Source organism: Grammomys surdaster, unplaced genomic scaffold (assembly GCF_004785775.1).
Source record: "Grammomys surdaster isolate TR1022 unplaced genomic scaffold, NIH_TR_1.0 62, whole genome shotgun sequence".
NCBI classification, from domain to species: Eukaryota; Metazoa; Chordata; class Mammalia; order Rodentia; family Muridae; genus Grammomys; species Grammomys surdaster.
This window is the reverse complement of record NW_021604564.1, coordinates 21,330,642-21,342,742: the sequence shown is the minus strand read 5'-3', so window position 1 is coordinate 21,342,742 and position 12,101 is coordinate 21,330,642. Positions and strand designations below refer to the sequence as shown.

Below are 12,101 nucleotides of genomic sequence, written 5' to 3'. Positions count from 1 at the left end.
TAGATACCTGTTGGTTTTCTATTGAGAGACAGAAACAGGGTAGATCTGGATAGAAGGGGAGGTGAGGAGGAACTGGGAGGAGTATGGAGAGGGGAAACTGCAATCAGGATATGTTATATTAGAAAAAAATCTATTTTCAATAAGAGGGAAAAATAAAACAAAATTATATTGCTAACCAAACAAATACAAAACAACTCAAAGTAAGTATTTTGCAGGTCAAAAGGTCAGGGGCACAATGAGCTCGTAGAAGAACGTGGTTGTGTGGTGGGCTGGGATCCCCAAAGCAGTGGTTCTCAACCTTCCTAATGCTCCCACCATACATTATTTCATTGCTACTTTTTAACTGTGATTTAGTTACTGTTATGAACCGTAGTGTAAAATCTGTGTTTTCCCATGGTCTTAGCTGACCCCTGTGAAAGGGTGAGTTAACCTCCACGGGGTCATGACCCACAGGTTGAGAAGTTAACCTCCAAGGGGTCGCGACCCACAGGTTGAGAAAGACTGCTCTAGCGTTGGCCCATTCCTTGGTTTCTCCAGCCTCTGAGGATACACGACTCTGCCTGTGTGCTGTGCAGGCTATGTTTCTGTCACCTCATCAACTTTGACTTTGACCCTTCACCTTCCTTTCTGTGGGTCCCATAATGCTAGTATCCTCAGCACTGCAGAACTGTCCCCAGGGATTTCCACTCCTAACAGCTCCTGGGTTGGGATGTTTGGGCAGGACACTTGAGACTTGATCTGGACAGGTGGCTTGTGCAAAGTGCCAGGGGGTCCTGGGGCATGATGGGGTCTGCAACGGGATCAAGAGCAGTGGTTTCCTGTGGGCAGCATGACTTTCGATGTTTTTACCGTCACTAAAGCCACGCCACACGCATGGCTTAGTGTTGGTCTCGCTCTTCTTTGTATATGTCCATACCTCCTTCCCACCCTCAGTTAGGATCAATCAGTGTCCTGGTCCTTCATCATGTGCTGTACTTAGCCCTCTCCTTGGACTTGTAAGCCTGTAAAGTTCCCACCCTCCGCTCACCAGAGCATGCTCAGGTCATATGGCAATTCACTGTTAGAGTCTGTACTCAAACTCAGGAAGTCTGCTTTTGAACTCTTAATCGCCATGTATAGAACATCAGGAAAACGTGTAGAAAAGACCATGTGAGTAAAGCCATGGGGCGCACCAAGTGGTGAGCTTTGGTTCTTATTGGTTAACAAGTTCACACAGCAACTTCCCTTACAGAACTGAATGATTATCAGAAGTACCTTTTCATCAGACTAAGAATGTTCATCTCCTGCATAGGATCATAGCTTGAATAGATAGATATTATTAGATTTCAGAAATTATTAGATTTCAGTATTAGAGTTTGTAAATCAGGTACAAACTCTATGTTGGCTCCATAGTATTCTGGAATACAGGAAGGTAAGGTTGTAAGTGTGCCAAAAAATGAGTGGACAAGCAGGTAAATCAAAATCTACAGTCAAGAGGCTTATTTGTAAGACATACCTGACTATGGCCTACACATCCTTTGAACAAGAGTATAATATTCAACTTTCTCCAGTGGGTGAAGGACCATAAAGACAAGAAATGCAGCAGAGAGGCAGGTGCTAAAACCACGTCTGCTCTCTGAGACTTTTATCAGCCTCTACTTGATCACAAGTGCAATTAGAAGCATGCTGCTCAGACCCAGTGGAGACAAGGTCCAACAGAAATAGCCAGCACAGCCCTAGGAGGAAAAGAGACGCCACAGATACTTTTGCTCTTGGTGTTTGAAGATATTTTTTTAAAACGTGGACAGAAAGGAGTATTTATCCTTTTTCATTTGTTTAATTGGTGCATTAAATATAAGCAATGTGTAGTACAGAATAATACAGTGGGCCCTTATTTTAATGAAGATAGAACGAGGTCTTCACAGAAAGCACACTGTCTACATAGCTCATCAAAACAGTTTATTATATCTACAAACCATATTGTTACATAAAGTGTCAGGAAGCACCATTAGTGCTATTTAAAGATACATTGGTAAAAATTGGAAGAAAATCCTATTTTAATACCCCTGCAAACAGGTAAGTATCTCTTGCTAGTTAGGAAACTAGCCCATCATTTAATTTCTCCTAAAAGTTAACCTCTTCCATCTTTGCAATGGAATACAGGATGGTTCAGTCAAAAAGCATAGTCATTACCCTATGAAAAGTTCCAATAAAGGACACACCGCTGCTTTACTCATTGCAGAAGTGTCTTTATGACTGTCAGACAAACCAGGTAAGGTGCCAGGGGTGCAGAGCAAAAGATCAAAGTGTTTGTGTTTACTTCTCTGAAATCTGATGGTGCCTCCTGTGCCACACACACACACACACACACACACACACCTTGTTAAGTGCTGAAAACTGGAATTCACCCATGTGTCTCTTTTTCCTGTCTAAGATGCAGATGGGGCACATTTCGTGGACTCTATCCATCCCTGCCCCCACACGCACACGTATACCTAGCCAATGGAAAAGAAAAACGAGTGAGTTACTCACACTCATCCACTGTACAAAGATTTCCAGGCTGCAATGGGAGGGCTTTGCCTCTTCTTGAGGGATGAATAAATAGGTAGCTGTAGAGACAACCTGTCCACAGTCAGGTTGAAGTGAGAACCAGATCAAGGCCCTGCTCATCAGCTGCTGGAGACCCAGTTCTAGTGGCATGGAGAGGACCCTTGTCTGTCTGGTAGTCATCTTCTTGGGGACAGTGGCCCATAAATCAACCTCCCAAGGGCCAGATCGCCTCCTGATTAGACTTCGTCATCTTATAGACATTGTTGAACAGCTGAAAATCTATGAGAATGACTTGGTAAGGCTCTGTTTGTCACAATGCAATTTAAATAATATTTTTAATTAATGCAAAAGGAGCATTTTGGCTTGCATCACCGACTCACAACTAATTCTTTTTGGCTAATTTTCTTAGGATCCTGAACTTCTACCAGCTCCACAAGATGTAAAGGTAAGATCAGTTGAACTTATTTCTAAAAATGTATTTTATGTAAGTTTAAAGTCTAACAAGTCAGTTAGAATGATTATGCTGATTTTCAATGACTTCGGAGATTAATAATTGGCAAAATGTTCATTTCCATTTTGGCCATGTATCCATAGATTTACTAGTGAACCAAACAATGATATTATAAAATATCATACATTATATATATTTATAATTATATATATATATATTATTAATCCTTAAAATGATATATGACATATCCTTATAAAATACATGTTTACCCTCTAGAGTTCCTAAGACAAACTAGCAATGATAAAAAGCTGTGCTGGGATCAGTTTCTGAACGAGGAACAGATAATTCTATTTTTAGAGCCTTGGGATATGAAAGCTCTGTAACTTTCTTTGTGGTCCTATTTAAGATAGAAGGCAACACTTGCATTTTAATAACAAATATTTGAAAAGAAAGAAAGAAAGAAATTGCCAGGAAGGCAGAGAGCGGAGTGCAGAAATCACAAGTCCCTGAGTGTAACTCCCATGTACCTGGGCCTCCTTGTCTTTAGTCTTTGGTGAAGTCTTTCCAAAGGGTCGTTCTCTACAGCTCATTCCAACCCTTGTGCCATTCATATCCCATGGAGGAGGAGCTTGGCTTATAGTGTGGAGGGGCTTCTGCTGTCTCTTCCCCGAGAACTTCTTTATTCCGGTCTTCAGCTTGGTAATTGAGCATTGTAAATGAAACTGGGGAAATGCTCGCACTGCTAGACCTTTAATTGCACAAATCAGGAAAACTAGGAGAGTTTTGCCAGTAATGAGGACACCACACAGACACTCAAAGAAGAGAATTATGGTAAATGACAGCGTAAAAGTTTAGAAAGTGAGTGAGTCACACCGCCTCTCTGCTCTGTTCACTCTCTAGCTCTCAACAGGACCACTCCTGTGTTTACTAGGTCCTTTCTAATGAGCAGCCTCTAAACTGAAAGTCGCACATTCAAACTTATTCAAAGGACATTTCCAATAAGTGAGAATATTTCTCAACATGTCTAATTATCAGCATCTCATGCACCATGTTTGATTATTGGGGGTACAGTTCTTTCTAGGGTTGCCTGCCTGCAGCTCGTACCTTACAAAGTAGAACATAGGAAAATCCTTCATTTTCATCTGAGTTGACCCAATGAGTGCTTTTTGGATACATTTTTTTAGTGAAAGATACCTTTTTAAATCTGAATTTCCCAGTAGCCACTTTAATTTTTATCACCTTTACATTGCTAATACACATTAATACAAGTTGATGCGGGTCCCTGTGATTGTATACATGCACAGCCTTGTCCACACGCCCTCTGTTCTCTTCCTTTGCTCCCTTCCCAGTCTCTAGAAATCTATCTTCTAACAGATATTTGAAAGTCTTACATCTTCATGAGAAGATTTGTCTCAGCGTACCTGTATCATTCTGATGATTTGACCAAGCAGAATTGCCTACGAAGCATTGAGTATTATTTTAACTAACACCTTCAAGCTACACGGGCAGGCGACGTAAAGACAGAGGCAGGCAGTAAGGGCTACAGAAACTATGTATCAAGTTTTCAGAGCTAGCATCCAAAGCAGGGTCTGTAACAAATTCTACAAGGCTACTGAGATTTGTAGCCAACCCCCTCCCTTGTGTCTCCCATTCTCATGTATCCAAGGGTTTGTTGCCCTTCCCCAGGTGAGCATTGACATTATGTGAGGAAACTTTGGTTGGCATAGTTGGGGATGGGCTGAGGGTGCTAAATCTGGTCCCTAGAGGCCAGGGCTGCTAGGGATGTTGTGGAATGTGTGGAATGGATCTGACAGCAAAGTTATCCAGCCCAATACAGTGTCACTAGGAAACCCTGGTCTTGTGATGAAGCCAAGTCACCTAACAGTTGCTAAAATACTCTATGGTAACTTGGCCATGTCTTTCCTTCCAAAAGATAAAAAATGATTTTTTTTGTCAGAAATAGGCTGTAAGAAATTAGTCTTATCCTTTCAGACATTCAGTTGTAGAACTAGCAAGCCAGTATGCCTTTTATGAAAATCTCTTCTCTACTAAGGAGAGGAGTGGCTTTTCAGCTCCTTTCCTGGCTAACTGTACCTTCCAGTCTGCAGGAGCCAAGGAGGTCTAGAAAATTCCTCAGATTCTCCACTGAGGTCAGCTGAGAAAAGTAGCCAGGAAACACAAGCATGATTATTTTCTGTCTCCAAGCCTCCTGGATCTCAGAGGCTCCAGATTCCCTCCACCTTCCCACCCACTCCCCATCTCTCAGACTCTCACGAGGCAGGCCCTGTTTCTCCACTGCTTTTCTGCCTCTGCCTTGCCCTGAAGTCCAGCCTGAAGATTCCTGTCCCAGATCACACATTTCTAGAGACAGGCTGCTTCCTGTAGGACAAAACTAAACCTGTGTCTTATCAGTAGTAGATAGGGAAGGGTGGGGACAGTGGCACATGCACATCCTGACGCCATATCTCTCCTCGAGTCTGGGTGAGGCTTTGATGTCTGAGCCTGGCCATTCCTGGCCGGATAGTCTCAGGGAGTTTGTTCTGCCGACCTCTCCCCAAGCTTCTTTGGAACCTACTTTTCTTTCAGTGTACAGATGAAAATGTTAACTCAGCAAAATAAGCCCCTGTGAGAAATGCTGGTTTCTCAGATCATCACAGATGAAGCAGTTAGCGTTTTCAGTTTCAGCTGGAAAATTTACCCCTTTAAATATGAATATTATTTTTTCCAGTAAGTTAAGCCGGTTGTGGTCAAAAAGAAGAGAAAAGAAAAAAACTTCAACAAACATGAACATGTGGTTTTCAAGGAAAAAAAAAGTGCTATAATTAACGTTTATAAATAGTTTCTATTAAATAAGCATTTTGGCAAACATGGGAAGGCTGGCGCTTTGCCCTAGTGACAGGCAAGCTACCTGATAGAAGGGACTAGATAAGCCACACTGGGCTTACTGCTGCCTATGCAAAGCAAGGCTGATAGGCTCTTGTTATTAGTCAACTTTCATGGTGGCCAAGTGCATAGGTTGGAAAATGCAAAGCAGGCTAGCTGCTCTTTCAGCTGATTGTCCCCGAGGAGATTCCGGCAAGATCGCTGGGAAGGAGGGACGCTTCTGGTTGGAAGCTAGTGGCTTAAATGCACATTGGTGACAAGAAGATGTAGCAACTTCCAGGGAGAATAGCGCGCGCGCACACACACACACACACACACACACACACACACACACACACGCTAAAGGAAGCAGCAACCCAGTCAGGAGTTCTTGGATCAGAGTTAAGATGGTTTCAGATGTTGCTCTTCCATAGCCAAGGGTTCATTCAACTCAGTGAAAGAGCGCTTGCCCAGCGTGCTCTTCCAATGGATTCTGTTGTTAGGAATGGAACAATAGGAATGTTTGAGATTCTTCACTGGCCAGTGGGTATTTGACTGAAGCAAAGAGAAGGCTTTGATCCTTAGTCTGTTTACTTGTCCAGTCTCTGACACAGCTCTTCTAAAGAAGGTTGTCCTAACCACTGGTTAAGCAAGTTTTAATTTCTGTGTTTTGACCCTTCATTGGGAATCCTGCCCTATGCAGACAAGGCTGAGATGTTTGGTGGCTGGAGCAGGTGAAACACTTTAGACTGTATTACTGGGGTGGTCTTAACTCATTCACCCACTAATGGAGCCACAGTTAGTTACTGAGCACTTGCATCAGGTACTGCAGACTAGAGTGCTGCCCTAGGCAAACCACCCATGGAGACACCTGTGTGCAGAGTGGACAGAAGTGATGAAAAATTCTTAGCCAGACTGTTGGATCATTTCCACAAAGCTGCCATGAATCACAATTTACAGCCTCAGAGTTTAGTGACTGTGCTCCTAAACTAAATTCTCTGTCACAGATAGAAAGGCTGGTCTGCTAGCTTAGTGGTAGACTGCATACATACATACATACTACATACATACATACATACATGTATGTATATATATGTGTGTGTGTGTGTGTGGCCCTGGGTTCTCATACCTTCCACATACTTCTACAGCCACCTGCATGCACACACACACACACACACACGTAACACATATAAACATGCACACACATAACACATATACACATCAGGTTCACACACACACAAACAAACAGGCTACAAACACATGTGCTTGTGTGCCTGTGCACGTGCGTGTGTGTGTGTGTGCACACACACACACTATCCAACAAAGCTGTTGCCCAACCGATTCAACTTCAGAGTGACATCGGTACAACATCAGGCATAGAAAATTGTAAAGAGTGAGGACCCTGCTTGTCTCTGTGTGGTAGGAAATGGCTCCTTTTTCTTCCAGATGGGAGGCTGTGCACGTGGGAAAAACTCTTTGGCAAAGTTTAAGTGGAGATATGACAAGACCTAATGGAACCCCTAAAACAAATGTCCAAGACAAATGTCCAAGCAGAAGCTGAGAGCTGGAAGGTCATTTTTAACCTTTGGAACAATGTTCATTAACATATGCTAACTATCTTTGAGGTCATTAACACATGCTAATTATCTTTAAGGATATTAACAAATGCTAATTATCTTTAAGGTCATTAACATATGCTACTTGTCTCTCTTTCAGGGGCACTGTGAGCATGCAGCTTTTGTCTGTTTTCAGAAGGCCAAACTCAAGCCATCAAACACTGGCAACAATAAGACATTCATCCTTGACTTAGTGGCACAGCTGAGGAGAAGGTTGCCTGCCAGGAGGACAGGGAAGAAACAGAGGCACATAGCTGTAAGATTGTCCTTTGTCGTCTTTCTTGTTCCAAGTTATCACTAGCATGGAGCATGTTATCTATCCGAATTTTACTTGTTAGCTGTAACACACTGCGCTTCACACATCCACACAGCAGCTACAGCTCCGCCCACCTTCTTGCAGTGTTACTCCATGATGTACAAGGTACACTTTGAGAAGTGGTGTCACCTCCATTAAGTCTTCACTGTCCCTCTAGAAACCCAACTAGAACTGGCTATGACTCCCTTGGCAGTATGTTAACAGAAGCTTCTGGGATGACAAAGCCATTAGGAAGAGGACGTGTTAGAAGTTAAGAGATAATTCCCTTTCATCCATGTCCTGGCCATAGCTTGTGTCATCATTATCAGGGACTAGATTTTAGCTGTCTGACAAGAAAAGAGAGCTTACAACACCAAGATTAAAGTATTTCTGTCCCAGGCAAAAGCAGAGTCAATATTAAATTTAAAAGAGAGCATCTTTTTATGGGGCTGGGAAATCCAGGTTCCTGTTTTTTTTTGGGGGGGGGAATCCTGAATTTCCTTGCATATCTTCTTTGGCCAACTTATATGCAATGCAGAGACTCAATAATCAACTAATTCAAACATTAATCAAAATCTGCAGAGAGGACATAAAATAAGTTTTTCTGTTTTATTTATTGGTTGTCTGTCCTTCAAGAAATGCCACATGGACTATAATGAAATCATAATTACATTATGAAAGGGAGTCTTGTTTCTTCTGATTGCTCGGCCAGGTTATTATGTGAAAATGTCCCTCTAAAACTTTCTTCACAAAGAAAGGAACTGCCTGAGAAGTTAGTACCTGCTTTCAAGCTCAGCACCAGGAAGCTGAGGCAGGAGGATTGAGACTTTCAGGACACTCTGGTTTATCAGGATCAGACCTTGTTCAGGAAGCTTCAAAGAAGGAGGGAAGGGAGGAAGGGAGGGAGAGAGAAAGGGAGGGAGAAAAGGAAAGGAAAGAAGGAAAGAAGGAAGGAAGGAAGGAAGGAAGGAAGGAAGGAAGGAAGGAAGGAAAGCAGGAGGAAAGAGAAATGGGGGAGGGGCAGTGATAAAGAGACTTAGGAAACGATGCTGTATGCTGTAGACCTGGAACCCAACTCTTCTACACCAAGCTCGTTCATGTAGATGTGAGGAAAGTGAGAACTATAAAGGGGCCAACTTTCTCCAGGTTTCACAAACAGCTGTGTCAAGATTAGGAAGAACAAAGCTGTAGTGCTGTCCCCAGATGTTCTCACCGTGATCTCACATGACTGAGCATTAAGAAGCAGCCTGTTGTTTTGGTATTGAAATAAGAATGAGCATAAATCTGAAGGAGAAAGGGGGAGGGAGGGAGGGAGAGAGACTGATGAGAAGGGAGGAAAGCCAGCCACACCCTATGAAAATTCGCTCAGTATCCCTAGTTATCAAGTGAATAGAAGTTAAAAAAGGGAATCCTGTCTTGTAAATTGTGGAAACAGTACCCAACAGTGGTAAGACTAGTCTAAGTGCAAAGAGGAAACATGTTTTACAATGTATATTCCTTGAGGTATTTATCCCTATAATCTACTTCATAAACTCTAGAAATTTGATATATATAAAAAATTACCTGCCCAGGTGATATTTGTAGAATTGTACATAAAAAGGAACAGTTAGACACCACGTCTGTATCCAAAAATAGCACTTATGCTCCATCTGTGCTGAAAAACAAAGTAGCTGCCACATATCCTGTGCTGAAAGTGTATCTAAGGCCCAGGAAACCCTTGTAATTGGCTAAAAACTAACAACAAACAGCATGTAAGAACCAGGGTAACAAGAATGCAAAGGAGGAGGAGACAGAGGAGTAGGGGGAGGAGGAGAAAGAAGAAGGAGATGAAGAAGAAAGGGTGCAAAAACCCTGATATAATAGTTTAAACACCAAAATATGAAGCGTTGTCTCTGAGGATGAAATCACAGAACAATCTGATAGAATTTTCCTAATGTTTGTTACTGAATGTGACTTATGTTTGCAAGAGAAGAAATGCATTTTACATATGTATTTTATAAAGTACAAAGTTTTTAAAAAAAGAATTTTACGAGTTTTTAAGTATTTTATTTATTTATTTATTTATTTATTTATTTATTTATTTATTTTGATTTCCAGAAATGCCCTGCCTGTGATTCGTATGAGAAAAAAACACCCAAAGAATTCCTAGAAAGACTAAAATGGCTCCTTCAAATGGTATGCACCTTAAATGCATTTCTTTCTCTTCCACATTGTCTCCGGGTCGCCTCTTATGGCAAGTTACTCACAGGCTGTCGTTTCCACAGATGATTCATCAGCATCTTTCCTAGAACACACGGGACCCAAAGATTCCCGAGGGCCGAAGATTCCCGAGGACCCGAGGAGACGCCGGACACTATAGACGCTCACTAACGCAGGAGTACATCTTGCCTCCTGGGATTGCGAGGGGAGAAATACAGTATTTTAGGATATGAACAACTCAGAAAAGCTGCAGGTTAAGATCATTTACTACGCAGATTTGTGGTTCCCTTCACAGACTCCATGCTGTCAACATGGAAAATCTCTTCTCAACAAGAGTCCAGCTTCCCGTTTCAGGGATTTCTGGGACTTCTTATGTTGTGGCTTCATCTTATCGTCCAACTGAGACATTCTTTGATTGGAAGGGGAGAACTAAAGATTTTAACTAAAAAAATATAGCTAGAGAATTTGTTGGTCTTCAAGAATAAGGTCCATTATGATCCTAACTGAATGATGTAAGCTGAAAATACATAAGCGTAAGATGAAATTGAAAACTGAAGTCTTTATTCTTTAAGAAAAACTTTGTACTTGAAAGCATGTCTGAAGGGTTTACTCATTACCACTAACATCTGGCATATCGATATCTAATCTATTTATACTCTACAAGAGAGTTTTTCCAGGTGGGTACAAACAAGTTTTCTTCTTGATTAGGTCTATCAAACTACTTAAGCATGGTAGAATTTAACCTATTTATGAAGCTCACCGCTGGCCTTCACTGTTTTTTAAAGCGGTAAGGGCGCATTAAGAAGCAGGCTTAACTCGCCTTCTTCCCAGTGTCAAGTCCCTCTATAAGCTAATAGTTTAATCTTGTGAAGATGGCAACCAAAACCTATGGCAGTTCAAATATCACCAGTCTTCTGGAGCCAAATAGAGTTTTCAAGTTTGTAGCTCTCATCTCAAGTGGCTATGGGTGTGCTGTGATGAATCTGCTAACTCCAGCCTTGCTGTGACGAATCTGCTAACTCCAGCCTTGCTGTGACGAATCTGCTAACTCCAGCCTCAATCTCCTAACCCACATCCTTTCCTTCCTTTCCTCTAAGTAAAACGAAACGTCTAAGAAAAAGCATTTCAAACAAGTTCAGCACTTAGGATACATTGTGTGCACACTTTTGATAAGTTAAATTCAACCATCTATTTAAAATCAAAACCAGGAGATAAATCAAGAGACAAGAGGTTCGTCCCAGTTTTAAACAGACTTTTACTTAACATTCCAGTCTTTTAACCACAGAGGCTAGACTGAGCAAATGGTTCCGCCATTTGCTGTAAATTCCAACAGTATGTTTCAATGTCAAGTTAAAAAGTCTAGAAAGCTATTTTCCCTGGAATAGTATAATCTCTTTGAGAATTTCTTATTGTTAAAATGAATCTGAGATCCCAAGCATGACATGGGGGGAAGGCTTTGCTCTAAGGAGAAAGTGTCTACTTACAAATGCTTTTAAAACAAACACAGACACAGTGCACTAAGATAGAGCTGAGTATTGTTAATTAATTCCCAGAAAAGTGTCACAATCAGAAACAACATAGTCTCTTAATATTTTAAAATATATATTGCAAAGAAATTGTGTAACTGTAAATGTGTTATTCTTGATGTCATTATACACACGTAGCCCACCTCGGTGTCCAATGGTGCTAGCATGGGTTGTTGAGTTTGCTGCTGGAAGACTGAAGCAGAGATGCAATCCTTGAAATGAAAGCAATGATGAAGAGAGAGGGGATTCTCCATGTTTTATTTTGCTGTTGTTTCTGGCTGTATAACTGTTGACTTCTTGACACTGTGATTTTTATATTTAAGACAATGTATTTATTTTGGTGTGTTTATTGTTAAAAATATGTTCTAGCCTTTGAAGTCACTGGCTATTTCTACTCTAGAAGCACAAATAATTCAATGCAGCACAGGCTAAGAGCTTGTATAGTTTGGAAATGCCAGTAACGGCTTCTCCACGAGCCGAGGGAAAGAGATGCTTTGGAATAAACTAGACAAAGTAAGTCTGGCACAACAGTCTTGAATCTCTCTGTGCTCAAGACTCAGCCAGTCCTTGACATTATTGTTCACTGTGGGTGGTAACACGTTGGACCTGACACACTGTTGACC

General features: G+C 41.5%; 1 protein-coding gene across 1 annotated transcript; it reads left to right on the top strand.

The window, feature by feature from the left end:
* Positions 1–2,677: 2,677 nt before the first annotated feature.
* Il21 (interleukin 21) lies at positions 2,678–10,041 on the top strand. Its single transcript, XM_028754705.1, has 5 exons — positions 2,678–2,824; positions 2,939–2,974; positions 7,559–7,714; positions 9,851–9,928; positions 10,018–10,041. The coding sequence occupies exons 1-5, from the start codon at positions 2,678–2,680 to the stop codon at positions 10,039–10,041; spliced, it is 441 nt and encodes a 146-aa protein (XP_028610538.1).
* Positions 10,042–12,101: the final 2,060 nt, after the last annotated feature.

Bases quoted from the DNA above. Each gene is read 5' to 3' on its own strand.
- Il21 (XM_028754705.1), top strand. From the start codon at position 2,678: ATGGAGAGGACCCTTGTCTGTCTGGTAGTCATCTTCTTGGGGACAGTG. The intron at 2,825-2,938 runs GTAAGGCTCTGT...TAATTTTCTTAG, and splicing joins AAATCTATGAGAATGACTTG to GATCCTGAACTTCTACCAGC. The intron at 7,715-9,850 runs GTAAGATTGTCC...TTTGATTTCCAG, and splicing joins AGAAACAGAGGCACATAGCT to AAATGCCCTGCCTGTGATTC.